The sequence below is a fragment of the Carcharodon carcharias genome, chromosome 25 (assembly GCF_017639515.1).
Source record: "Carcharodon carcharias isolate sCarCar2 chromosome 25, sCarCar2.pri, whole genome shotgun sequence".
Taxonomy (NCBI): Eukaryota; Metazoa; Chordata; class Chondrichthyes; order Lamniformes; family Lamnidae; genus Carcharodon; species Carcharodon carcharias.
The window spans coordinates 27,019,164-27,045,935 of NC_054491.1; the positions used below are offsets into that span (position 1 = coordinate 27,019,164).

Sequence of the window (26,772 nt, forward strand, 5' to 3'; positions counted from 1 at the left end):
TCACTACGCCACCAATTCACCTAATACTTTATAGGGGAAAAGTCACAAGTTGAATGACCAACAGTTTCACTGTACCAGACATTATAAGTGCAAATATTAGTGAAAATACAATAGTAAGTCTAAGATGCTCAGATTTCACAGTGCATGGTGAGCATTGCATGTCACTGTTAAAGATTGACTACAAGCTCCATCTGATAAGGGAAACATAGTCATTTAATGCAGTATACTTCAAGTAAATATTCAATGACTTCACTGAGCTGACTTCATGCTGGTGAACACCTATTCTTCTAGGTACTTGTTCTTTGCCAGCAGCAAAAAGGTTCTGAATTTAAACATGAGCTGCTGGGCAGCAGGAAAGCTGGATCAGTTTTCAAGTTGTGCTGTTTCCCAGCATAAAAAGTAAGCTATTTTTCATAACTTTAGGGGCAATTTTAAACCCACAGCTGTGGTTAAACAGCCTTGGACAATAATGGAAGTGAATGAAAGGATGAAACTAAAAGAAAGGGCTGATATGAATGCAAGCTAACGTGAAGATCCCGTGGTCTGGGAGGAATATAAAGGACAGCAATAGGCAAAGCAAATAGTAAGAGCTGCACAAAGAAAAATTGAAAAAAGGCTTGCAATGAGAAAAAGCAATATCAAGGACAACACTGAAGAGAAAGACAGTGGCTAAAGGTAATGTGGGCCACGTAATGCAAAGGTGGGAGGTACTGTAATTGGAAATCATAAAATGCCAAAATTACTAGTAACATGGTATAAGTCTTCTAAGTACCAGAGGTACAAGAAAAACTAAAAAATCAAGTGGGAGGACATAACTAAATTCATTATGATTTTTTAAAAATGGAGAAACTAATACAATTAAAGATTTACAAATATCCAAGACCTGATGGTTTGAACTGAGGATGTTTTAAAAAAGGAATAACCTGTGTCCACAGTAAACTACCTCCCTCATTCTCTCAACCTATTTGCAGCCTTTGACACAATTGACCCCACCATCTTTTTACAAAGTTTCTCCTCTGTTGTTCAGCTGGGTGTAACTGCACTCTCTTGTTTCAATTCCTAGCTAATCCAGTTATAGCCAGAGAATTCCAGCAATGCCTTTCCTTCCTGCTCCCTCACCATTACCTCAAGTGTCCTGAAGGATCTAACTTTGGTCCCCTCTTATTTCTCGTCCACATGCTGTCCCTCAACAACATCATCTGAAACACATCTGGTCCAATGGTATGCTTTCAATACTTAGCTCTACCTCACTATCATTTGTCTCAGCCCTTCCACTGTCTCTGATTTGTCATGCTACTTACCTGACATCGTGTTTTGGATTAGCAGAAAATTTCTCTAAATAAATATTTGAAAGACCAAAACCATGGGGCAGAATTTTACATCCCACAGGCGGCCATACCCCCGACATCATCGCACATTTATGTGATTATTTTGCTCGGTGGGCAAGTGCAAAAGTCGGAAGTGCACCTCCCAACAATTAAGCAGGAAATTAAGCCCATTAACAGCCCAATCGACTGTGATTTATTGTGGCCCATCCAACCTTCCGGTTGGCGGACGGGTGAGTTGGCCAGGTGACCTTGGCATTTTTCATGAAACCTCATCTAAGGGCGGGATGAAACCTCCTTTAGGAAATAAAATAAAAAGAAATATCTAGGGACAGCATTTTTATGAGGTACGGCTTCAGCTACTTGATTATGATGTGTGGATTTTTTTTTGCAGCTTTTTCGAGCTTTATTTTGTTATTTGCAGGTCTACAGCTCCCTGGGACAGCTATCTGCCTTCGGGAGCTCTCTTGCAGTGCTCGCCCGTGCCCACAGTGACATCATCGCCTGCTCTCTTCCCATCCCCACCCTGGCAGTGCTGAGCTTTTCATTGCATGTTTCATGCTGGCTCGCCGTTAATTGGTCAGTCGGCATGAATTCGCGGTCAGGGGCTGATTGCGGTCGGGGGTCATTTCCCAGGCCTGCCGATCGTACACACCCGAAGCCCGAAAAATTCAGGCCATGGTCTTTGGTCCCCACTGTGAACTCTCTTGCCAACTCGCCAGCTCTATCCTTCTCCCTTATCCCAGTCTGAGGCTGCACCAGACCATTTGCAACCTTGGTGTCCTATCTGAACCCAAAGTGAACCTTTGACCCTATGTCCTCCCCATCACTTGACTGTCTGCTCCCACGTCTGTAATATTGTCTACCTAGAAGCCTATCTCAGCTCATCTGCTACTGAAACTCTCAACCATGCCTTTGTTACCTCCAGAGCTGATTATTCCAGTGCTCTCCTGATGTTCCACTCTTTGGAAACTTGAGCTCATCCAAACTCTGCTACCCATAACCTAACTCGCAAGTTTTATTCATCCATCATCCCTTGGCTCACAGACCTACATTGGCTCCCAGCCCTATCCATGCTTGATTTTAAAGTTCTCATCTTTATGTTCAAATCTCAGCATGGCCTCACTCTTCCCTACCTCTATAATCTCCTCCAACCCCACAACCATCCAAGATCTCTGCGCACTTTTAATTCTGGTCTCTTCAACATCTTCAATTTTCAGCGTTGCACCATTGGCAGCCATGCTTTCCATTGCAGGGACTCTAAGCCCCAGGATTCTTTCCCTAAATCTCCCCACCTCTCTCTTCTCCTTTAAGTTATTTTTAAAACCTACCTCTTTGACTAAGCTTTAGATGAACTGTCCTAATATCTCTTCTGTGCCTCCTGACAAATGCTTATCTAAGAATGCTCTTTTGAAGCACCTTGAGATATTTTTGCTTTGTTGAAGGCACTATATAAATTCAAGGAGAGCGTCGGAGAGGCAGATTCTGAGGCAGTCAGCATCAGTTAGAAGAGCCGTGCAGTCTGTGTCACCCCCAGCAGCCGCTGTCTGGTAGAAATCAAATCGTAACATCACAGGAAAGCAGATAGATGGTTGGTTGGCGGATATTTTGCTCATTTATCTTTAAAGTTCACCCTTTTATTCAATTTCCGGGAGCAGAAAGAACTGGACCTAAGGGAGACACCTCTATTCAGGGCAAGGTTCAGGGCCTTCGCTCACCTTTGGGGAACAGAGAGAACCAGACCTGACCTACTTAGCAGCTGAGTTTCAAAGAAAAAATCTGAGTCACATCACAGGAAAACCATAAGTTCATTGGTTGGTAAGAAACATCTGTTAGGGAGTGTCTTTAGATAGCTGAAAATTAGAAAACATAGTATTTTTAAAGAAATAGCTACTTAGATTTAAATAAGAAACACAAGCTAGAGGGAAGTAAAGTTAAGTTAAGGCAAAGTAAAATAAAGTAAAATAAGTAAACCAAGTAAAATAAAGTTAATGTAAGTGAAATAAAATTTAGGCATGGCAGAGCAGCTTGGTCATGTGGAATGCGTGTCCTGTATTATGTGGTGAGTCGTGGATGCTACCTGTGACCTAGATGACCACGTGCGCAGGAAGAGGCACCAGCTGCAAGGCCTAGAGCTCCGGGTTTCAGAGCTTGAGCAGTGCCTAGAGTCACTGTGGTGCACCCGTGAGGCTGAGAGCTACATGGATAGCATGAGAGGTGGTAGAAAGGTCACACTGCAGCTTAGGACCATGGAGGCAGGAAGGCAGTGAGTGACCAGCAGGTAGTCCAAGAGGACGAGGCAGGTAGTGTGGGAGGCCCCTGGGGTCCTGCTCGCTAATCAGTTTTCCGTTTGGATATTGGTGAAGGCATTGGTTCCTCAGAGAGTGCGGTCAGAGCCACAGGTGGCTCAGCTGTATAGGAGGAGAGGAAGATGAAAGTAAGAACAATAGTGATAGGAGATCCATTAGTTCGGGGAACAGGTAGGTATTTCTGTAGCCATATATGTGACTCCAGGGTGGTATGCTGCCTTCCTGGTGCCAAAATGCGACTGGAGGACATTCTTCTGGCGGAGGATGAACAGCCAGAGGTTGTGGTCATGTGGCCAATGACTTAGGTAGGAAAAGCAATGAAGTCCTGAAAACAGATTTGAGGGAGCTAGGAAGGAGATTGAAAAGCAGGACCTGTAAAGCAGTAATCTCAGGATTACTCCCAGTCCCAGCTGCTGGTAAGCATAAAGACATGGGAGAATTCAGCGATTGACCACATAGTGTAGGAGGGGGGACATCAGATTTCTGAGGCATTGTGGCCGGTTCTGGGGAAGGTGGGACCTGTACAAGCCGGACGGTCTTCACTTGAACAGGACTGGGATGAATATCCTCACAGGGAGATTTGCTAGTGCTGTTAGGGGGGCATTTTAAACTAGATTACCAGGGGGCTAGGAACCTGAGGGCAGTTTCAGGCAGGAAAAATTCAGAGCAGGGAATGGGATACAGAATATTAAAGTGACTCTGAAAGACAGAAGAAGCACAGGTTAAAAAGTGTCGAGCACAGGAATTTGGCATGGTATATATGTAAATGCAAGGAGTATAGCAAATAAAGGGTGCAGAAAGACACATGGCAACATCATCGCTATAATGGAAACGGTTAGGCAGGTTAGACAGGGAGATTAAAAAGGTGGGGGTGTAGCATTATTGGTTAAAGAATCAATTACAGCTCTGAGTAGGGATGATATACTAAATGAAGCATCAAATAAGGCCATATGGGTTGAGTTCAGAAATTAAAAAGGGGCAGCCACACTGCTAGGAATGTACTATAGACCCCCAAATGGTGGAAGAGAGTTAGAAGAGCAAATATGTGGCAAATTTCTGACGGCAAAAACAACATGACAATAATAGTTGGGAACTACTCTAATAATGACTGGGATATGAACAATGTAAAAGATATAGAGGACACAAAATTCTTGAACTGCATTCAAGAGAACTTTTTTAGCCAGCACATAACAAGCCCAATGAGAAGGGGTGCTATTCTAGATTTCATCTTCGGAAATGAAGCAGGGCAGATGGATGAAATAGCAGTGGGGGACCATTTTGGAGATAGTGACCATAATACGCTTAGATTTACCATCATTATAGAAAAGGACAAAAATAGGACAGGAGAAAAAGTTCTAAATTGGGGGAAGACACATTTTACAAAGCTGAGAGGTGGTCTGGTGAAAGTGGACTGGGTACAGCTTTTTTTATTCGTTCACAGCATGTGAGTGGCGCTGACAAGGCCAGCATTTATTACCCATCCCTATTTACCGTTGCAAAGGTGGTGGTGAGCTGCTTTCCATCTGGTGTAGGTACACTCACAGTGCTGTTAGGGAGGGGGTTCCAGGATTTTAAACCAGCGACACTTAAGGAAGGGCCGATATATTTCCAAGTCCGGATGGTAAGTGACTTGGAGGGAAACTTCCAGGTGCTGCTGTTCCCATCTATCTGCTGCCCTTGTCCTTCTGGATGGTAGTGATCATGGGTTTGGAAGGTGCTGTCTAAGGAGCCTTGGTGAGTTCCTGCAATGCATCTTGTAGATGGTCAACACTGCTGCTACTGTGCGTCGGTGGAGGAGGGAGTGAATGTTTGTGGATGGGGTGCTAATCAAGCGGGCTGCTTTGTCCTGGATGGTGTTGAGCTTCTTGAGTGTTGTTGGAACTGCACTCATCCAGGCAAGTGGAGAGTATTCCATCACACTCCTGACTTGTGCTTGTAGATGGTGGACAGGCTTTTGGGAGTCAGGAGGTGAGTTACTCACCACAGGATTCCTAGCCTCTGACCTGCTCTTGTAACCACAGTATTTATATACTTGAAGGAAAATCAGTAACAAATCAGTGGGAGGCATTCAAAAGAGTGCTTATGACAGTGACAAAAAACTTCATACTGTAGAAAACCTAGTGTATACAAAATACAGCGGTGAAGTATAAAAAGGAAATTAGGAAAGCAAAGAAGGTATGAAAATATATTGGCAGGCAAAATCAAAGAAAACCCAAAGATGTTTTATCAGTACATTAAGAACAAGAGGTTAACTAAGGAAATGGTCGAGCCTATCAGAGATATACAAGGTAACTTATGCATGGATGCAGAAGATGTGGGCAAGGTTCTCAATGAGTACTTTGTCTCTGTCTTCACTAAGGATGATGCAGACACTCTGGTGAAAGAGGAAGAGATGCAATAAGCATAATGAGAGAGGAAGTATTGGAGGGACTGACGTCCTTGAAGGTGGATAAATCACCAGGGCTGGATGGATTGTATCCCAGGCTGCTAAAGGAAGAAATAGCAGATGCTCTGAGGATCCAATCCTCACTAGATACAGGCGAGGTACCAAGGATTGGAGCTCTGTGAATGTTGTACCACTATTTAAAATGAGTGTGAGGGATAGGTCAAATAATTATAGGCCAGTCAGTCTGATTTCAGTGGTGGGTAAATTACTGGAATCAATTCTGAGAGATCGGATAAACGGTCACTTAGAAAGGCACGGGTTTGATCAGGGATTGTCACCATGGTTTCATTAGGGTAAGATCATGCCTTACTAATTTAATCAATTTATTTGAGGAAGTAACAAGGTGGGTGGATGTTGTTTACATGGATTTCAGTAAGGCATTTGACAAGGTCCCACATGGTAGACTGGTCAGGAAAGTGAGATCCTATGACATACAGGAGAAGGTGGTGAGTTGGATCCAAAATTGGCTCAGTGACAGGAAATAAAGGGTAATGGTCGATGGATATTTTTGCGAATGGAAAGCGGTTTCCGGTGGCTCAGTGTTGGGTCCCTTGCTGCTTGTTGTATGTATTAATGATTTGGACTTAAATGTGGGAGGCATGATTGGGAAATTTGCAGATGTCATAAAAATTGGTCGTGTAGTTGATTGTGAAGAGGATAGCTGTCGACTCCAGAATGATACAGCATTTCAAGAAGGCAGCTCACCACCACCTTCTCAAGGACAATTAGGGATGGGCAATAAATGCTGGCCTAGCCAGCGATGCCCACATCCTGTGAATGAAAAAAAAAATCAATAGTTTGGTTGAGTGGGCGGAAACGTGGCAAATGGAATTCAATCCAGAGAAGTGTGAGGTTATGCATTTGGGGAGGGCAAACCAGGCTAGGGAATACACAATAAATGGGAGGATATTGGGAGGGATAGAGGAAGTGAGAGATCTTGGTGTGCAGGTCCATAGGTCCCTGAAGGTGGCAGGACAGGTGGATAAGGTGGTAAAGAAAGTACATAGAATGCTTTCCTTTTTTGGATGAGGTATTGAATACAAAAGCAGTGATGTAATGCTAGAACTGTATAAAACGCTGGTTCGGCCACAGCTGGAACCTTGTGTACAGTTCTAGTCACCACATTACAGGAAGGACATAATTGCTCTGGAGAGAGTGCAGAGGAAATTTATAAGAATGTTGCCAGGGCTATGAGGAAAGATTGGATTGGCTGGGGTTGTTTTCCTTAGAACAGAGGAGGCTGAGTGACTTAACTGAGGTGTCAAGGATGATGAGGGGCCTGGATAGAGCAGACAGGAAAGACCTGTTTCCCCCAGTGGAGAGGTCAATTACCAGGGCGCACAGATTTAAGGTGATTGGTTGAAGAATTAGAGGGGACATTAGGAAAACTTCTTCACTCAGAGGATGGTGTGTGTCTGGAATTCACTGCCTGGTTTGGTGGTGGAGGCAGAAACCCTCAACTCATTTTAAAGGCACCTGGATCTGCATCTGAAGTGCTGTAACCTGCAAGGCTATGGACCAGGTGCTGGAAGTGGGATTAGAATGGGCTTTCAAATTTTTTTTCTTTTTTGGCTGGCGCAGACACAATGGGTTGAATGGCCTCTTTTTGTGCCGTAACTTTTCTATGGTTCTAAGTTTGTGAGATAGATTTATGTTTGCAAAAGGCTATCAAGGGACATGGAGCTAAACCTAGAAAATAGAACTGAGGTACAGATCAGCTATGATCTAATTGAATCAAGGGACTGGACAACTTCCTCCTGTTGCTAGGTTCCTGTGAGCAATGATACTGGAAATGATCTGTTTATTATAAGTATCAGTGTTACCTCCTTCTCACCGCAGATGTGGCTGATAATAGAGGCAGATGCTGGACTTGAAGAAGGGCCCAAGATTGCCACAACCCCCTTTGGCAGAATCTGACAAGCTGCAGTAAAGAGAGATTTTAATTAAATTCAGTCACCCTGATAGCACAGCCACTGACTGACTGATCACATCTCCAGGACTGCCATCTGCTAAACTTTGCAGAATTCTGCGCTCTCATCCTTAAAAGGAATTTTAAAATGTGTTCCAAGGAACAATATATTACACCACTTTAAAGTCAAGATATAATTACATGAACATTTTTATTTCATGTTTTAAACTGATTTTAAAAAACTCTTCAAATTTTCTAAATGTTTACCATCTCTCACCTTGCAACTTTTCAGAACCACATCAAGACTTCCTGGAATGAAGGGAGAGTAATTTCACAACAATTAATGAATGCACTGGGCAAAACTGAGGTTAACAGGGTTAAAAGGGAAAATCCTCACTGGCTGGAGTTATAAAGGGAGGTTGAGGCTGTCTTCTATTGGATCTCTCCTTCGTCAGAAGGTCAGAATCAGGACTGTTTATTTATGATCCTACAGTGTTCAGCTCCATTCACAACCCTTCCAACAATGAAGCAATCCTATGCCATGCCATCCTACATCAGGTCCTGGGTCACAGGATGTGAAGTGGCATACGGTCAATAACATGGGTCAAATTTTCATTTTGATTGCCTGGAGACAGGATCAGAGGTGGGCGAGTCTTCAATTTCCTGCTACCTGCTGGCGTTCTGATCTGTCACCATGGTCCTGCCTCCAGGAAATTTTCATTAAGGCTAGACCAGAGTGGTTATGACTACCCAGTGGGTAGCAAATTAGGCTAATTAATATGCCCATTGAGGGCACTTGTCAGGATCTGTCTGGAATTTTCCAGATAGGCAGCCTCCCAGCGGTAAGGTAGGGTTGCCAGTGATGCCTCAATGAACACTGACCTTCCCCCCCGCCAACCCATCACCACATTAATGTCAGAGGGCCATAGCTGTGGCTGCGACCATCCTATGGAGCGGTATGGAATAATAATAATAGTTTGGTTGCTGTGACCACTTTTTTAATTTTAGTCTTTGAAAAATTCTTCAGAGGCCGCTTCCACCTTGAGGCATCCTCATGTTCCCCTACCTACATCAGCAGCTCCAGCCTCTGTTGCCAATCTTACGTGATAGCAGGCCTCCCACTTAATTGGCCTATTCTTTCAAAGTAAACCTCTGGGTCCCGAGATTGGCATTTGTGGGTTCCCCATGTGCATTTTATCCTACAGCTGCTTCATCAATGACCTTCCTTCATCATAAGGTCAGAAGTGGGGATGTTCGCTGATGATTGCATAATGTTTAGCCCCATTCATGACTCCTCAGATACTGAAGCAGTCCATGTCCAAATGCTGCAAGACCTGAACAGTATCCAGACTTGGGCTGATAAGTGGCAAGTAACATTCGCACCACACAAGTGCTAGTCAATGACCATCTCCAACAAGAGAGAATCTAACCATCACCCCTTGACATTCAATGGCATTATCATCACTGAATCCCCACTTTCAACATCCTCGGGGTTACCATTGACCAGGAACTGAACTGGACCAGCTATATAAATACTGTGGCTACAAGAGCAGGTCAGAGTAGCTCATCTCCTCACTCCCCAAAGCGTGTCCACCATCTACAAGGCACAAATTAGGAGTGTGATGAAATACTCTACACTAGCCTGGATCAGTGCAGCACCAACAACACTCAAGAAGCTTGACACAGAAGTAGGACAAAGCAGCCAGTGTGATTGGCACCACATCTGCAAACATTCATTCCCTCCACCATTGACGAACAGCAGAAGCAATGTGTACCATCTACAAGATGTACTGCAGAAACTCAACAAGGCTTCTTAGACAGCACCTTTCAAACTCATGACCATCACCATTTTGAAGGACAAGGGCAGCAGAAACATGGGAACACTATCACCTGAAAATTCCCCTCCAAACCACTCACCATCCTGACTTGGAAATATATCGCCGTTCCTTCACTGTCGCTGGGTCAAAATCCTGGAACCTCCTCCCTAACAGCACTGTGGGTTTACCTACACCACATGGACTGCAGCGGTTCAAGAAAGCAGCTCACCACCACCTTCTCAAGGGCAATTAGGGATGGGCAATAAATCTTGGCCCAGTCAACAAAGCCCACATCCCGTAAATGAATATAAAAAAAAATCCAGGAACGGAAATTCAACCTCGTGTGTGAGGGGCGAGTTAAATTTTCCCTGGTGCTTTTCCCAGCCTGTGTTATTGGGCTGGTCAGTTTACTGGCAGGTGGATGATAAATGCCAACCTGCTCAAATCCCAGAGGGAAACTTGAAGCAGCTGCCACAACTATTTGCAATTTGTATTTATTTCAAGATGCAGGCTTTGAATTCAGTAGTGATAAGGCCAGCGAGTCTTGGGGCTGAATTCTCTGGTTGGCGAGCAGGAGTGAGGCTCACTTGCCGATGCGTAAAATGATGTGCGGGGACGTCAGGCGGGTGTCCCGACATCACCGCATGTCATTTACATTTATAGTTCGGCGGGCGCGCAGCCAACTCAGCTGTGCACCCGCCGAACTGTTAAAGGCCTATTAAGGCCATTTAAAACCTATTTAGCTCAATTAAATGAGCTGCCCATCCAACCTTAAGGTTGGCGGGCAGGAGAAGAGCCCAGGCGGCCTTTGCATTTTCCATAAAACCTCATCCATGGGCAAGATGAGTTTTCATGAAGTGTTTTAAAATCTAATAAAAATTTTTACATTAATTCTTTGATATGTCCCAGCTTATGTGACAGTGTCACATGAGGGACATGCTTTAAAAGTTTTTTTTCTCCTTTATTTAAATTTACACATGTCAAACTAATCTCCCTGAGGCAGCTCTGTGCCTCAGGGGAATTTCTGCACTCTTCCACGTGCATGCGCAAAAGAGCACAGGAAGCGACTCAGGGAATCTCCCCCCACACCCCTCCACCCGCATAGGGAGTGCACAGTGCTTCCGGGCGAGCGTCACGAGGGGCAGGCCTTAATTGGCCCACACACGTAAAATTGGGGTGCGGCCCCAATTGGGGGCGCCAATCGGGTTTGCGCCCCCCCCCCCCCATTGGGGGGAAATTTTTCCCTCTGTTTCTTTCACAAAACTAGATTAAATCGTTATTAATTTGAAAAAATGATTTTAAGCACATACATAGATCTACAAATTATTATTACGATAACTCCTAGCTCCCCTAGTTAATCTAACTCCCAGTTGCACCTTTAAGGCAACAGTAAAAACACCTAGGGCAGGATTTTCTCCTCGTTGGACGGGCCTGGGAGCGGCCGCGAAAAGGTTGGCCGCCCGGGATCGGACCCCGACAATTTCACGCTGGTTGACCAATTGATGGCCAGCCAGCATGAAATGCATGCTGAAAACCTCAGCGCTGCCTGGGTGAGAGCAGAAGGAATGCGAGCGCTGAAGTTTATGCATGTGTTTATGCAGGGGTGCACTCACTGAAAGCTCCCTGAAGGCACAGAGCTGCCTCAGGGAGCTGAAGATTTTTAAAATTATAAAAGAAGAATCTACAATTAATGTAAACATGTCCCCATGTGACTCAGTCACATGAAGAGGGACAAGTTAAAACTGAGTTTGGAAATTTTTCTTTTAATTCATTGTTGGAAACCACATCCTGCCCGGCGATGAGGTTTCACTAAAAATGCAAAGGCCGCCTGGCCTATTTGCCAGCCCGCCAACCGTAAGGTTGGACAGGCAGTGAAAAGTTCTGCTTAAATAGCTGCTTAAGGCCCTTAATAATCAGCTTAATTGTCAGCGGTGCACTGCCAACTCTCACACATGCCCAACGACCGAAATATCACGCGCTATTTCACACTCAGGTGTGTTGGGCACGTGCCCACAAATGGAGCTGAAAATCCTGGCCATAGAGTTTAAGGCAAAGTAATATGATATCCCGAACACTCAAATTCAAAGTGAGTTTTCTTAACTTCAGTTCTTGCAGACTGCAGTTTGGGCACGGAGGCTGGAGGCTTTTCACATTTGTTAGATCTTAGAATGCCTTCCCTTGCACGTTGTCTTCTCTCCTTTATACATGTTTTCCCCTTTGAATGAAAATTCTCATTGTTTCACTATGCCTTTGGACTTTACCTCTCTAATAATAAAAATCTATCATGTTACCAATTTTACGAGTAATCTTTGGGAAAAATAAACACATTGTTTCTTAACTTCTCCTGACTAGGCGAAACATTGCACCCCCTCTTTTGAATTCAAGCTAGCCTGGTTTATTTTAAAATGCAAACGTACCTTTTACACCTCACATTCTAAGACTTCCCCCATGTTTTTCTATTTAGTATTTCAAACCTATCTTCTCTTTTTACATCAAAGCCTTCAGCCCAACTGTCTATAATTCAATTAAGGACCACACACACAGACACACACATACATAGATACAGACCTCTCTACAATAAATTCAAAATAACATTATGAAAATTATTATATCTTACTTATTGAAAAATTAACTGTCAGAATTTAAAAAGACATTTCACTAACCCATCTTACACTACCTCTATATACTTACAATATTACATTACCTGGGATACTTTAATCCAACGAACCTTCAGCTAGCACAACACAAATGTTTCACCAGGACAAGCCTGGGCTGCCGCCTCGATACTTGACACTTAGGTGGCAAAATCTGCCAGGTCAGCAGCACTAAGGGCCTTGTAAATAAAGCTGAATGTCCAACAAATCACTCATTACACTTTTGTCAACCATACACATGCAGAAGAAACGAGGCACCCTCAGCCATGGTCACATATCTGCATTTAATGTGTGAAGCAAAATAATTTATCATAAAGAGAAAACAATAGTGTTAACAAACAAAAAGAAATAATAAGGACCTCGTCTTGGGCCAACACAAAAGCACCAGTGAAAAAAACCCGTGGTGTGCATAAGGTGCTTTGTGTTTACGTTTCCGGGTGTTACGTCTTGGTGTTGCCCCATTGCTGGGAGTGGCATCTGAGCCAGCCTGCTGACTCTGCTGTCCTGTTGGCCTTGATGACCTTGGCGGTCATCCTCTAGCCCATGGAGCCTGTGCTGGTCCTGCCTGGGAGGGAGCTGCCTATTCCACAGCTGGCGTCCCCCCAGTTATCACAGCCTTACTGGATGATACAGTCACTGGGAAAGGGCCGGAGGAGCTGCCGCCCTCACCTGGACCGCCCTGAGAGGAGCCCGCAGAGACAACAGGCAGCTGCTGCGCCAACGTGAGGTTGCTTCAGATCTCCCTGCTCACTGTGGATGGATGGGCAATGAGCTGGGAAACTTGATGCCCACACCATCTCCCACACTGGCACTGACCAGCTGAGGTCATTGCTGATGTGAGGGCTTGTTGGTCAAATTGCATCCCCAGAAAGCCCTGGCAGGTCTCCTGGAGTAGGCTTTCCACGAGAGTTGCTACTCTCTCCATGGAGGACACTTGGTGCTCGGACATGCGGCTCATTGCTTTGGCAATAGCCTGCATAGACCCCTCCACCATGGACACCAAGCCAAGCATAACTCATGTATCTCCCTCAGATGCTCCCGCACACCCAGCTGCATTTCCTGCACTTGCTGCGTCATGGACGACTCCAGAGGCACATCATCAGGCTTCGACTGAGCATGTGCCTGGTCCCCTGAAGTCCTCCGACTGCTGGCACCATGGGCACTCTCTGTCTCTGCCAGCTCCTCCAGCACGTGTGAAGTGCCCTCACTGTTGTGCCCCGGGGCACTAGCCATTGTTCTAATCCCCACCGAGGTGCTTGTATCTGCGTTGGTGCCTGCCTGGCAGAAATGATGTGACACCGGTGAGACTTCAAGCCCCCGAGGTGTGAGAGGAGGCATCTGCTGCTCCTCCTCCCGGCCGTGCTCTGATGATGCTGAAAGGAAGAACAAGGACAGTGGATCAGTTAGCGTGGAGACAACGACAAAGTTCACCCCTGTACCCCCGGCTTATTATGCGCTCAGCCTTCCATAACCAATGGCCCAGCAATGTTGCAACAATAACTAATTTACCAATTATCAGTGATATGGCCATTGGGAGGACAATGCTGCCCTCACTGTTGGGCATAAATACTTGGCCGTGGCACCCCAACCTTACCAACACCAGTGGACCTGGGTGCATGGCGCCTCTCCAGCTCAAGGGCCTCCTGCTCAAAGATGCTTTGTATGGAGAGTTGCGTCTGGCCGCCTCCAGCCTCACACGCTCGGCTGCGTTCTGCGCATTCTTCTCTTGAAAAAGAGAGAAGAGCATTGATTAGGGCAAATTGCACACGGACGGCCCACCCCAACCAGAGTGGGACACATCAGGCCTCCAGTGCCTCCTCACCCCACTGCTGCTGATCACTCATACAAAGATGCTAGGCCTGCTCCCCACCCCCACAACGCCCCCTTGGACGCATGCTGCCTATGTCACATTAGGAACCACATGGTATTTCCTCCCATAACACATGGAGCACAGAGGGCAGCAGATGGTTCATTGCCACGCCACGTTGAAGCTCCCCTTCCACAATCTGATCACCCTGACTAGGACATGACCTGGAGTTCTGAGTCTGCGTCTAGGTGCAGCTCCTCCAGGTTGCCCCCAAACCAGTCATGTGGGACTCAGATCAACACATACTGCGGAGAATAACTCATCTCCTCATGACCCACTCAGGCTGACCTCAGCATGGGCAATATCTGCTGGCCCACCCGGCAAAGGAAAATTGCCGTCAATGATTCAATGCAGTCACGACACTGAGACTTGGTGGTGGGGGGCGGGGTGGGGGGTGGGCACAGAGAATAAGGTTACCCGTTTGGTTAAATGCCCAATGCCAACATGGTACTCACCCTGCCAGAGTGCAACAAATCATTGAAGCCCTTGCGGCACTGGATTTGGGTGCGCCGCACCATATCGCGGGAGCTCACCACCTCCGCCACCTCCTCCCAGGCATGTGGGGGAAGCCTCATCCTCCCATCCTGGGCATCAATACCTCCCAAAGCACTGCCACCTTGAGGAGGGTAGCAAGGCAGTCATCAGAAAAATGAGGGACGCACCAGTCCCCTGCCCTACCCTCCAGCCTGGCCTGCTCACCCGAACCCTTCTGCTGCGGCCTAGCACTGGCCATTGTGAGCAGTCTACAGGAGGCTGCCAGGCTTTCTTTTAAACAGACTGCCAGGTCGACATTGGACCTGGTGGTCTGTGCATGCCCGCCGCTGCCTGCACGCTCCCACTATCTTCGGGAGTCAGGAAATACGCTGGCTGCACCCGCCTGTGCCCCCGACAGATGGAAACTTCTGCCCCAACATGCTGACTTTGTATGTCCAACTTTGTTATAACGAAAGCACCTCAATTTTCGAAAGTCACTTCTACCCTCAGCACCCTCCTTTTTATTTTGAGAAAAAACTTCCTGGGAATTTCTACCTACTCCTACTCTTCCCTGACCACCCATCTTCCTTTCACCCTCCCACTTTCTATCCTTTTGTGATTTAAAAGGGTGACGAGTAAAAATTTTAGCTCTATGAAATAACTCATGTTCATCAGTTATCTCTGCTTACCGTTTGAACCCTCTGTTCCTCTGCATGAGCTCTCACTACCGAAGGAATTGAATCTTTAAATTCTTCCAAAAGTATTACTTCTCTAAGAGCTGCATATATTGTCTCGATCTTTAATGCCCGTATCCACCGGTCAAAGTTACTTTGTTTTAATCTCTCAAACTCAATATAAGTTTGCCCAGGCTGTTTTCTCATATTCCTAAATTTCTGTCTGTATGCCTCAGGAACCAACTTGTATGCAACCACATCAAATGTCATCGACATTTCTTCTAACAGTGAAGCATAAACCTCACGTGCTCTACCCACCAACCTGGATTGTAACAACTGAAAAAAAAAATTGGCTGCTCAAAACCACTTCCTAAAGGGAGGAAAGCAGTGAACTGGCTTTAATCATTAATTCCAGTGATTCGTTTCAAAATTCAGCAATGTTTAGTAATGACTACCAAAGAGGATTAGTGACTGCAGTGAGTATCAGTAAAAGCCTGATCAGCATGGGAAAACTCCATTATTGCAACAGAATTTTAAAAATCCAGGTAAACTCCTAAGAGCTTAAAACAGCTATGGATTCCAAGTTCACCTTGCCAGGTCAATTTGAGCACATGGAAGGGCCAGGTCAGACACAGAATTGAGCATTATGGAGGAAGAAATTTTTAAGCTTTAGAATTGCAGCTGAGTAAACAATAAGTCAAAGGCCGAGTAAAGCCAATACATTGCTGTACTCTATTGGACCAATTCCTGATGATGTGATAGAAAGACATAGACATTAATGAAACATCAGATAAATTCAAAGAGGTCTTAATAGCTTTTGATAATTATTTTGACCTACAGAGCAACAAGGTATTAGAAAGAGCCAAGTTTAACAAAAGGATCCAGAAACCTAGACAACCTTTATCAATGACCTGTATTGACTGGCTGAAAATTGTGAATATGTTGATTTTAAATCTGAGCTGATACCTCAGCATAGTCAGGGTAACCAATGACACTGCATATGACCTACTGTAATTCAAAGGAGATTTAATTTTGGAGAAGGCAAAACAATTAGCCGGACAGAGGTCCATCAGAAAAATGTGACCATACTAAAAAGGGAAGATAAACCATGGTTCTGAAAACCCCCAGTGATGATACAACTTATTAAATAAAAGCATGCCAAAGACACTGTGGCACAAAAAAGACCTTATGGAACAAAAGCTCAAGATGCCAGTAATGTGTGCCAGTGCTGTGGTGCCAAAAAGCCCTACAGGCACAAATAATGCGCAGAACTAAAACCTCTAGATACACAGAGCATCAAGAGAAAACCTTCACACACAAGGCCATCAATGAAATAGAGGATTCTCACCAAAAAGATGAAAAACAATACTTCGTAGGTGAGATCAAAGACCCAAGATACACTTCCTGGAATACGGATATTTATGTTAATGGACAAATCAATAATTTCAAATTGGATACAGGAGCAAGTGCCACAGTCCTTTATTTTTCATTCATTCATGGGATGTGGGCTTCATTGGCTGGGTCACCATTTTTTGCCCATCCCTAATTTCCCTTGAGAAGGTGGTGGTGAGCTGCCTTCATGATCCGCTGCAGTCCCTATGGTGTAGGTACACCCACAGTGCTGTTAGGAAGCGAGTTCCAGGATCTTGACCCAGTGACAGTGAAGGAACTTTCCAAGTCAGGATGGTGAGTGACTTGGAGGGTGACTTGGGACTTTCAGGTGGTGGTGTTCCCACCTATCTGCTCCCCTTGTCCTTCTAGATGGCAGTGGTCGTGGGTTAGGAAGGTGCAGTCTAAGGAACCTTGGTGAGTTCCTGTCTGATAAAGAACCATTGCTAGCAAACCAATGGCTGAGGACAATGGAAACACTGTTATATCATCCAGGAGGGATCAAACTACCAGTCATAGACATGTAACAAACACTCCTCGAGTACAGGGACAAACAGATATTGCAAATATTGGATGTTATATGGCAGAGCAATTAAACAACTACTTTAGTTCTGTCTTCACGGAGGAAGACAGAAATAACTTCCCAGAAACACTAGGGAATCGAAGTTCTAGTGAGAAGGAGGAATCGAAGGAAATTAGTGATACTAAAAAAAGAGTGCTGGAGAAGTTAATGGGACTGAAAGCCAATAAATCCCCTGGGCCTGATAATCTACATCCCAGGGCACCGTGGAAATAATGGATGCATTGGTTGTCATCTTCCAAAATTCTGTGTATTTTGGCAGATTGGAAGGTGGCAAATGTAACCCCGCTATTTAAAAAAAGAGGGAAGGGAATTACAGTCCAGTTAGCCTAATGTAAGTGGTAGGGAAAATGCTAGAGTCTATTATATAGGATGTGATAATAGAACACTTGGAAAATATCAACAGAAATAGACAGAGTCAACAGGGATCTATGAAAGGGAAATCATGTTTGACAAAACTATAGAGTTTTTTGAGGACGTAACTACCAGAATAGCTAAGGAAGAACCAGCGGATGTGGTGTATTTGGATTTTCAGAAAGCTTTTGATAAAGTCCCACATAAGAGGTTAGTGTGTAAAATTAAAGTACATGGGATTGAGGGTAATATATTGGCATGGATTGAGAATTAGTTAGCAGACAGAAAACAGAGTAGGAATAAATGGTCCTTTTTGGAATGGCAGGCGGTGACTAGTAGGGTAGTCACAGGGATCAGTGCTTGGGCCCCATCTATTCACAGATGAGAATAGTGAGTGGTGAGGAGGATGTTAAGAGGTTTCAAGGTGATTTAGACAGGTTGAGTGAGTGGGAAAATACATGGCAGATGCAGTACAATGCAGAGAAGTGTGAGGTTATCCACTTTGGTTGGAAAAACAGAATGGCAGAATATTACTTAAATGGTGATAGATTGGGAAATGTTGATGTACAAAGGGACCTGGGTGTCCTTGTACACCAATCACTAAAAGCAAGCATGTAGATGCAGCAGTTAAGAAGCACGTGGAATGTTGATCTTCATTTCAAGAGGACTTGAGTACAGGAGCAAGGATGTCTTATTGCAGCTGTACAGGGCCTTGGTGAGACCACACCTGGTGCATTGTGTGCAGTTTTGGTCTCCTTACCTAAGAAGGGATATACTTGCCATAGAGGGAGTGCCGCAAAGGTTCACCAGACTGATTTCTGGGATGGCAGAATTATTGTATGAGGAGAGATTGGGCCAACTAGGCCTGTATTCACTGGAGTTTAGAAGAATGAGAGGAGATCTCATTGAAATGTATAAAATTCTGACAGGGCTGGACAGACTGGATGCAGAGGTGATGTTTCCTCTGGCTGGGGAGGGTCTAGAACAAGGGGTCACAGTCTCAGGATACGGAGTAGACCATTTAGGACTGAGATGAGGAGAAATTTCTTCACTCAGAGGGTGGTGAACCTGTGGAATTCTCAATCACTGAAGGCTGTGGAGGCCAAGTCATTGAATGTGTTTAAGAAGGAAATAGATAGATTTCTAGACTCTAAAGGCATCAATGGTTTTGGGGAGAGTGGGGGAGTACAGCATTGAGATAGAGGATTAGCCATGATCATATTGAATGGCTGAGCAGGCTCGAAGGACCAAATGACCTACTCCTGCTCCTATTTTTTATGTTTCTATGTTTATTCGCAATCAGGAATTTTCTTTTCTGAGCCGAAACACCTGTGTCGACCTCAACCTTATCAAACAGTTGTTAAGAAGGCATATGGGAGACTTGCCTTTATTGGCCGAGGCATAGAACTCAAGAGCAGGGAGGTTATGCTGGAACTGTATAAAACGCTGGTTAGGCCACAACTGGAGTACTGCGTGCAGTTCTGGTCACCACATTACAGGAAGGATGTGATTGCACTGGAGAGGGTGCAGAGGTGATTGACCAGGATGCTGCCTGGGTTGGAGGGTTTTCACCCAGAGGGCGGTGGGAGTTTGGAACTCACTGCCTGAAAGGGTGGTTGAGTCAGAAACTCTCATAACATTTAATAAGTATTTAGATATTCATTTGGGTTACCACAGCCTTCAGGGCTATGGCGAAGCACTGGAAAACGGGATTAGTGTAGTCAGACTTTTGTCGACCGGCATAGACACGACGGGCCGAATGGCCTCCTTCTGTGCAGTAGACATCTATGAGTCTATAAGATGTCAATGTACTGACATTCATCGGTTATGCTGAATCAAAGCCCCTCAAACTATCCATCTACTCTGATGACTTCGACTGGGACTTCACTGCTGATCTCTTCACTGAGGCTGATAATCCAGCTTTTTTCCAAGAAGATGTCCCAGGGACAGAGATTAAACTTGTTCTCCCTTAAGTGGTACTGACCTGATTGGACTAATGAGTATCTGAGTGCAACCATAACCCTTCATCACTCAGTGTGTCAGCAGAGAGGGTGGAAGATGAAAGCCAGGCGATAGGGTACACTGATCCACACCATGTTTATTTAACATTGATGACCCCTTGGTAAGTGCACCTGCACATATCCATCCAGCAAAAGTGGTAGCCCAGGGTGTTAGCAGTCAAACAAATCCAGAACCAGAGACAGAACTAAACCAGGCAGTCTACCTCTTCCATGTTGGAAAACACTGACCTTCCTGCTACACCGGGTTTACTGGAATTTGAGGGAAAGCAAGATCATAATCAAGTGCCTTCCTCACAGCTACCTGTCTTGCTTACTCAGTTACTTCCAGAGGCTGCAATCCAGGACTCCCAAAAACTCCATGAACCAGAGGCTAGAAGGAGTCATTGCTCCAGGAGTAAAGATGGTGGAGGAAACCGTCAAAAGAGAGCAGCGTCAATTCAACAAGCAAGCATAGAGAACATAGTAAATGTAAAGAAAGGGATAAACCCACAAAATCCGTTCATGAGAGAGAAACAATGGATCGAGGCACAACAGCAAGGAGAGGAAGAAGAGGATCAAGTCTAGATTCAGATAAGAGAACCATCCATTATACAAAAACAAAAAATGCTGGAAAAACTCAGCAGGTCCAGCAGCATCTGGAGAGAGAGAAAAAGAGTTAATGTTTCGAGTCCTTTCCATTTCCATCCATTATACATTTGGGAGAACCAGATGTTGAGAGTCAAGCTGACAACACACCAGATGCTGCAACTCTTACCAAAGGCCAACCAATTCAAAGCAAGGAAGTGCAAGGGGAGACTACCAACTTTTCACTCCTCACGAGGACATAATCAGGTTGTGGAACCTCCAGACTGATTAAATCTAAAAAGTAAGAGACTTGGGGGGGAGAAGGGGTAGCATATAAATATACATATAAAATATATTTGGACAAAGACTTGGGGGGGAGATATAGCGTTTGTATGTTCAGGGCTGAAGGAGTTAATGTGTGGAACTGGAGAACTAGTTCCACCAACATGATGACGTTAAGAAGGAATCAGATGACTAAGACTCTAGAAAGAGAAAGCTCATGACTTAGACTGAATAATGCCTGTAGTCTTATATATCTGTAAATAGTTATGTTCTTACAATAAAGGTGTTATTATTGAGGTATATCTCTTAGCCAGTCACAAACAACATACAACAAAATCTTGACCCAATGTTTTCTGCTGAAGTGAGACAAAGGACAGGCTTGTTTGAGTACCTACTAGTTTCTGCTGTTTCATATTCACTGTCCCGTAGCAGCTCAAACAGGTCAACGTCCAGTCTTGCCTTTTCAGATTGATCCACCATATGGTTGATATGATTTTTCGCAAGACTAATGGCAAGTCTTTCACCTCTGCTGCACTCCATTGGATCATCAAGAATTGCAGCTGGAAAACACAAATTCAGTAACTGATGTCAATGATTATCTTTTGATCCAAACAGTGGAGAGCAGCTGAAGGTTTAGTTGCCAATCATTCTACCAGATTGTACACAGTTTGGGAAGCCCCATACTTCCTCTGTCCAGTGACTTCTTACATTGATTTAATTAAAATCTGAATTAAATATACAAGGCAGGGGTGTGGTGGGGTGGTGGGGGAGGAGAGGGGAGGAGTAGTCTTACTCCAGTAGCCACATTTTAAAAAATTGAGGTCAGTAATATGATGGATAAGGAAGCAAAAACAGGGAGTAAATTTTCACCCAAAGGTGTTCTATACCAGAAAGCTAATTGGTGAAGAATAGAACTGCAGCAATCTTTACACACTTTTATATTTATTAACAGAGTTACACAGTACAAGCATACATCTCCTAAATCAACAATCACAGTTTTTGTCTTTGTCCATTTATGGGGGATCAAATGAATTCCCAATTAATGCAAACCACCTGCATAAAATGCAAAACAATTAATATACAATTAACAAAGGGTTATCAAAATTTTAACTTTGTCCCCAGTAGGTTATGGATTCTGATAGTCACAGAATCAATTTGAATTTCGATACTGAGATTGATAGATTTTTGTTGGGAAAGGGCACTGAGGGTTATGGAGGTAAGGTGATTAAATGGAGTTCAGGTATAGATCATCCATTAGCTAACTGAAAGGTGAAACAGGCTTAATTGGTTGAATAGTTTCCTCCTGTTACTATCTTCATATGTTCCAAATACAGAACTAAATACTGAGGAGGTTAGGACTCCTATAACAGTAGCCAAATACTGAACAGTCTGGGATTATACTCCTGCCTGCATAGCTCCCAGGATTACAAGAGCATGCACACCTTTTTACTACTCCAAGGTGTAGTGTAGGAAATGAAGCAGTCAACAAGCTCCTTATCTGCATTTCTAAGTTTGACACAATTTAATGCTTGGTCCTATATATTTCACACCATTATCATAGAACTGCTTTCCAATCCATACCATCTGGGGCCTTTGATCACTAGACATAACCTCAGAAGATTTCACACCAAGGTATTGGTTGACTTTTTCATTCAGGAAGGCAACTTTGATTGCTAGCTCAGGAGACCCAATATCAATGGTAGAGATGAGGGTGACAGTCATTGCTTCCTTTTTGATGTTTCAGAGAGACCTAGATGATGGGAAAGAGGGGGTCGGCTGTGTGGTGAGGCAAAACTTGGAGATGAAGGGGAGAGATATAAGATAAATATAGAACTGAGGTAAGAGGGAGGGAGAGAGCTAGAAGGTAAGAGGACTAGGAGACAAATGTTAAGGAGAGAACAAATGGAGGGTTAAAAGGTGGAGGGGTGTTCCTCTAAGTCTCACGGGGAGACATTTAGTCTTCCTCTTCGCAAAAGCATCATAGTCATGAGAACCAAACCCAGCATTTACAATGGACAAGCAGAGCTGTACTATTTTGCAGCTTTTCTGCAAACTTGTTCCCTGTTCTTGGTGGGAAGTAAGCTGGCTGGATGTAAATGAAGCCCAGGAATTAAATTAGCCTGGGTATCATTGCTGGAGCAGTCAATGAATTTCCAGCTCATTTCACTAGTTCTCCTCCTTCACACTACCTAGAGTTAAGATTGGGGCTTTGGTCCCTAAGTAACTTTGAGCAGGAATTAAATACAGAACAATTATATTACACTGATAAATTATGGAACAATTGAGGTACCTTCCATTAAAAATCTCCTAAAAATGTGGGGCAAGTTATATTTCCTGATCATAAACCTCCGAATCAAGAACTATTCTTAGGGATATAAAATATACTGACCCATCCGGAGTGAATGTGGGAATTCGGAACTTTTCCTCAAAGACGACAACACCAGCAGTATCAAGAAATGCAACATTTTCCGTGCTTCCTCATGGAGATTGTTACTTCCTTTGCCAACTCCAGCCCTGGTACAGAGAAGAAATTAAGCTTTAAAAAACATTTTCCAATTTTCTTTACTTATCACCTTATCCTGACATGTACTCGGACATGTTTTCAGGAGAATATGTTTTCAGTTACTTGGCTACCTCAACTAAGCAAGAGAATGTGTGTCAGTTCATCCATCTAACTTTTGAGACATTGCAATTGCACCATAGCTTAAACAATTTATTTATCTCATCAGACCACACAACAAACCACAAATTCTCCAGCAAATACCATAATGCCAAGGGCACCTTTCCACATTCACGCCACACAAGTGCCAGGTAATGACCATCTCCAACAAGAGAGAATCTAACCATCACCAGCAGGTCAGAGGCTAGGAATCATGTGACGAGTAATTCCTCAAAGCCTGTCCACCATCTACAAGGCACAAATCAGGAGTGTGATGGAATACTCCCTCCCCACTTGAGTGCAGCTCCCACGACATCCAAGAAGCTTGACATCATCCAGGACAAAGCAGCCCGCAAAGCAAGGAGGCACAAGCATGTGGAACACAAAGGGCAGCAGATGGATTGGTGTCCCGCCAACTGGAAGCTGCCCTCCCAGCATGATAGCACCCTGACTTTGACATGCTTCACAGTTCCAGCACTGCGCCAAGGTGCAGATCCTTGAGTTTGCCCCCAAAACTATACTCTGGTGTCAGTGTCACACATGCTGCGGGTGCAGAACCCATCTCGACACTACCCTCTCAGGGTGAACTAGGCATAGGCAATATCTGCTGGCCCACCCAGCGAGGGAAACATGCTGTGAAGGATTCAATGCTGTAACTGCACTCGGAGTTGTTGGGGGGAAGGGGTGTGGGAGGGGGAAGGCTGCCGGCTGCATTAATTGACCTCTGCCAACATGGTACTCACCCTTCCCGAGTGCAGGAGGTCATTGAATCGCTTGTGGCACTGGACCCACGTGCGCCGCACCACATCATGGGAGCTGACTATCTCGGCCATCTCCTCCCAGGCACATTTGGTCAGGTGGGGGGCCTCTGCCTCCTGTCCCTCAGAACCAGGATCTCCCGCCATGCTGCCACCTCTTCCAGGAGAGCAGCTAGACACTCATTGGAAAACCTAGGGGCACAGTGCTCCGCTGTCCTACCCTCCGGCCTGGCCTGCTCTCCAGCAGCCCTCTAGTGAGCCCTTCTACTTGCCATTGTGATCGGCCTTTCCAAGGCTGCTAGTGCTTCATTTAAACAGGCAGCTGGGTCACCATTGGACCTGGCGGTCATTGCACTCCTGCCACCACCTGCCCACTCCCGCTATCCTTGGGAGTTGCGCATTACGCTGGGAGGGCCTTAATTGGCGCCTGCCCACATAAAATGGTGGCGCAGACACAATCGCGGGTGGTGATTGGATCTGAGCTTGCTCGTGCCCGCTCCTGACCAGCCCACCCAACATGGGGAAAATTCTCCCCATAAAGTTACTGGGTGAAAGTATTACTTTAAGTATGAATTAAAATGTACTTGGTGTGTCTGTTAAAAAAAAACTCTATAGTTTGTTCCCAAAATATAAAGATAAGCCTGAAGTCTTGAAGAAGTTTGGCAGAAATCCAATTTTTACTTTTCTGAACATTTGTACCAGGGTTAAAGAACTAAAGATTCGAATTTAATACACATTTTACTGATTATTTCTTTAAAATGTGGTTAAGCAGCAAATATTGGAACTTGAAAATTATTTTAAAGGAGAAAAAGGATAAATAAAAGAGGTATGGGAAATATTCTGTTCCTTTTCTACAGTTAGTCTGTAAAGTTGTGGTGTTGTCTGGTGACTCTCTTTAACTTTTAAAATCCTAGTTGTATTAAATAAAATCTTGGGTGAGAAACTTCTTACAGAACATTAAAAGGTTTTGAAGCAACTGGAATTTAATCTAAAATTTAGGCAAAGTTGAAGAAAATATAGCTATTTTTAAAAAAAAGTTTAAAATGGAGTTTGGTTCTTTTGGGGGAAAAAGGATCAATGAAGATCACATCCAACAGATAGGGAAACTTGTAAAGGTGACTTACAAATGTGAAATTCCAATGACAGAATAAAGAAGGAATTGTTACATCAGTGTAAGTGTGCAGAAGTGATTTGTTACGTGTGAAGTAACTAGTGTGCGGGAGTGCATGGTGAAGCTGCACTGAAGAATGGGTCCCAGATAGCTACCTAAAAACAATGTGACAAGGAATGGCTAATATGGCCTGAAGAGTAAGAAAAGAGTTTTAAATGATCATGGCACTGATGTACACTCCATAGAGAGACTGACTTTAAGACTATTAAGGTGCTGATGGTCAGAGGGACATCAATGACCTTCCTTCCAAAAGATGGTCAGAAGTGGGGATGTTCACTGATGATTGCACAATGTTCAGTACCATTTGTGATTCCTCAGACACTGCAGCAGTCCACATACAAATGCAGAAAGACCTGGACAATATCCTGGCATGGGCTGACAAGTGGCAAGTAACATTTGTGCCACACAAGTATAAGGCAATGACCATCTCCAACAAGAGAGAACCTAACCTTCACCCCTTGATGTTCAATGGCTTTACCATCACTGAATCCCCCACTATCCTGGAGGTTACCATTGACCAGAAACTGAACTGGACCAGCCATATAAATACTGTAGCTACAAGAGCAGGTCAGAGGCTCAGAATCCTGCAGTGAGTAACTTACCTCCTGACTCCACAAAGCCTGTCCACCATCTACAAGGCACAAGTCAGGAGTGTGATTGAATACTCCCTATTTGCCTGGAAAAATGCAGCCCCAACAATGTTCAAGAAGCTTGACATTATCTAAGACAAAGCAGCCCGCTTGATTGGCACCCCATCCACAAACATTCATTCCTTCCATCTCCGATGCACAGTGGTAGCAGTGTGTGCCATCTACTAGATGCACTGCAGGAACTCACCAAGACTCCTTAGGTAGCACCTTTCAAAGGCACAATCACTACCTTCTCGAAGGTCAAGGGCAGCAGATAGATGGGAACACCATCACCTGCAAGTTCTCCTCCAAGTCACTCACTATCCTGACTTGGAAATATACTGCCGTTTCTTCACTGTCACTGGGTTAAAATCCTGGAACGCCCTCCCTAACAGCACTGTGGGTGTACCTGCACCACATGGACTGCAGCGGTTCAAGAAGGTAGCTCACCATCACCTTCTCAAGGGGAATTAGGGATGGGCAATAAATGCTGACCCAGCCAATCATATTCACAGCCAATGAATAAATAAAAAAAATACTAGACTATTGAATCCAGTTCTGATTACTACACTGTAGGGAGGATGTGAGGGTCTTTGAGGGGCGGCAGAGGAGATTTACCAGAATGGTTCCAAAGATGAGGGATTTTAGCTACAAGAGAACCTGGGGTTGTTCTCCTTGGGGCAAAGGAGATAGCGGGGAGATTTGATAGAGGTTTAAAAGATTAAAGCAGATTTAGATAAGGTAGATAAAGAAAAGCTGTTCATATTAATTGATGGTACAATGGCTAGGGAACATAGATTTAAGGTTTTGGCAAGAGCTGCAGTGGGAATGAGAGGAAGAACATTTTTTACGCTGGAATTCACTGCCTGTGAGGGTGGTGGAAGCAGAGA

General features: G+C 44.5%; 1 protein-coding gene across 1 annotated transcript in view; it reads right to left on the reverse strand.

Moving 5' to 3' along the window:
* grik4 (glutamate receptor, ionotropic, kainate 4) overlaps window positions 1–23,130 on the reverse strand; it is a 170,915-nt gene extending 147,785 nt beyond the window's left edge. The window contains exons 1-3 of the mRNA XM_041174285.1: window positions 23,055–23,130; window positions 21,061–21,225; window positions 7,904–8,001 (exon numbers count right to left, since the gene is read on the reverse strand). Of these exons, the coding sequence (XP_041030219.1) occupies window positions 7,904–8,001; window positions 21,061–21,225; window positions 23,055–23,130 (339 nt within the window). The remainder of the gene's footprint in view (window positions 1–7,903; window positions 8,002–21,060; window positions 21,226–23,054) is intronic.
* Between the last annotated feature and the right edge of the window lie 3,642 nt (window positions 23,131–26,772).